Source organism: Pteropus vampyrus, unplaced genomic scaffold (genome assembly GCF_000151845.1).
Source record: "Pteropus vampyrus isolate Shadow unplaced genomic scaffold, Pvam_2.0 Scaffold3332, whole genome shotgun sequence".
Lineage (NCBI taxonomy): Eukaryota > Metazoa > Chordata > Mammalia > Chiroptera > Pteropodidae > Pteropus > Pteropus vampyrus.
This window is the reverse complement of record NW_011892113.1, coordinates 6,001-6,755: the sequence shown is the minus strand read 5'-3', so window position 1 is coordinate 6,755 and position 755 is coordinate 6,001. Positions and strand designations below refer to the sequence as shown.

Below are 755 nucleotides of genomic sequence, written 5' to 3'. Positions count from 1 at the left end.
AACGGCCAGGACGTGCGAGAGGCCACACACCAGGAGGCCGTCAGTGCCCTGCTCCGTCCCTGCCTAGAATTGGTCCTGCTGGTGCGGAGGGACCCGCCACCCCCAGGCATGCGGGAGCTTTGTATCCAGAAGGCCCCCGGGGAGAAGCTAGGCATCAGCATTCGAGGGGGCGCCAAGGGCCACGCGGGGAACCCCTGTGACCCCACCGACGAAGGCATCTTTATTTCCAAGGTAAGGGCCTGGCCCGTGGGGTTGGGGGTGCCGAGGGGTTGGGGTGGCCAAGGGCTGGCCCGTCCTGAGGTCCCACCTGGTGTCCCTGCAGGTGAGCCCTGCAGGAGCAGCCGGGCGCGACGGCCGCCTGCGGGTGGGGCTGCGGCTGCTGGAGGTGAACCAGCAGAGCCTGCTCGGCCTCACGCACGGCGAGGCCGTGCAGCTGCTGCGCGGCGCAGGGGACTCCCTGTCCATGCTTGTCTGCGACGGTTTCGACGCCAGCACCCCCGCCCCCTCCGAGGTCAGTGCCCCCGGCCCCGTCTGGTCACGTCAACAAGCAGACCGTGGTGCTCGGCCACCGCGACTTCACCAAGGGCGGGAGCTGCAGGACACAGGCAGTGCCAGGCCATAGTGCGGGCCAGCTGCTCGTGACGTCGAGGCTTTGGCTCACGTAGCACGAGGCGTGTGGGTGGGTGGCGTGCTCGGTTCTCAACAGGCTTGAGGCGCCTGCCTCCATGTGGGCGGCACCCGCAGAGCACAGCCAC

The 755-nt window shown here is 69.1% G+C and overlaps 1 protein-coding gene across 1 annotated transcript; it reads left to right on the top strand.

Annotated features, from left to right (window-relative positions):
* The first annotated feature begins 6 nt into the window (after positions 1–6).
* On the top strand, positions 7–742 carry LOC105310431 (protein scribble homolog). The gene is made up of 2 exons (XM_011386610.2): positions 7–231; positions 323–742. The coding sequence occupies exons 1-2, from the start codon at positions 109–111 to the stop codon at positions 620–622; spliced, it is 423 nt and encodes a 140-aa protein (XP_011384912.1). The 5' UTR covers positions 7–108; the 3' UTR covers positions 623–742.
* Positions 743–755: the final 13 nt, after the last annotated feature.

Excerpts from the sequence above, each read along its gene's own strand:
- LOC105310431 (XM_011386610.2), top strand. The coding sequence starts at position 109 with ATGCGGGAGCTTTGTATCCAGAAGGCCCCCGGGGAGAAGCTAGGCATC. Across the intron at positions 232-322 it reads AAGGCATCTTTATTTCCAAG|GTGAGCCCTGCAGGAGCAGC; the intron begins GTAAGGGCCTGG and ends GTGTCCCTGCAG.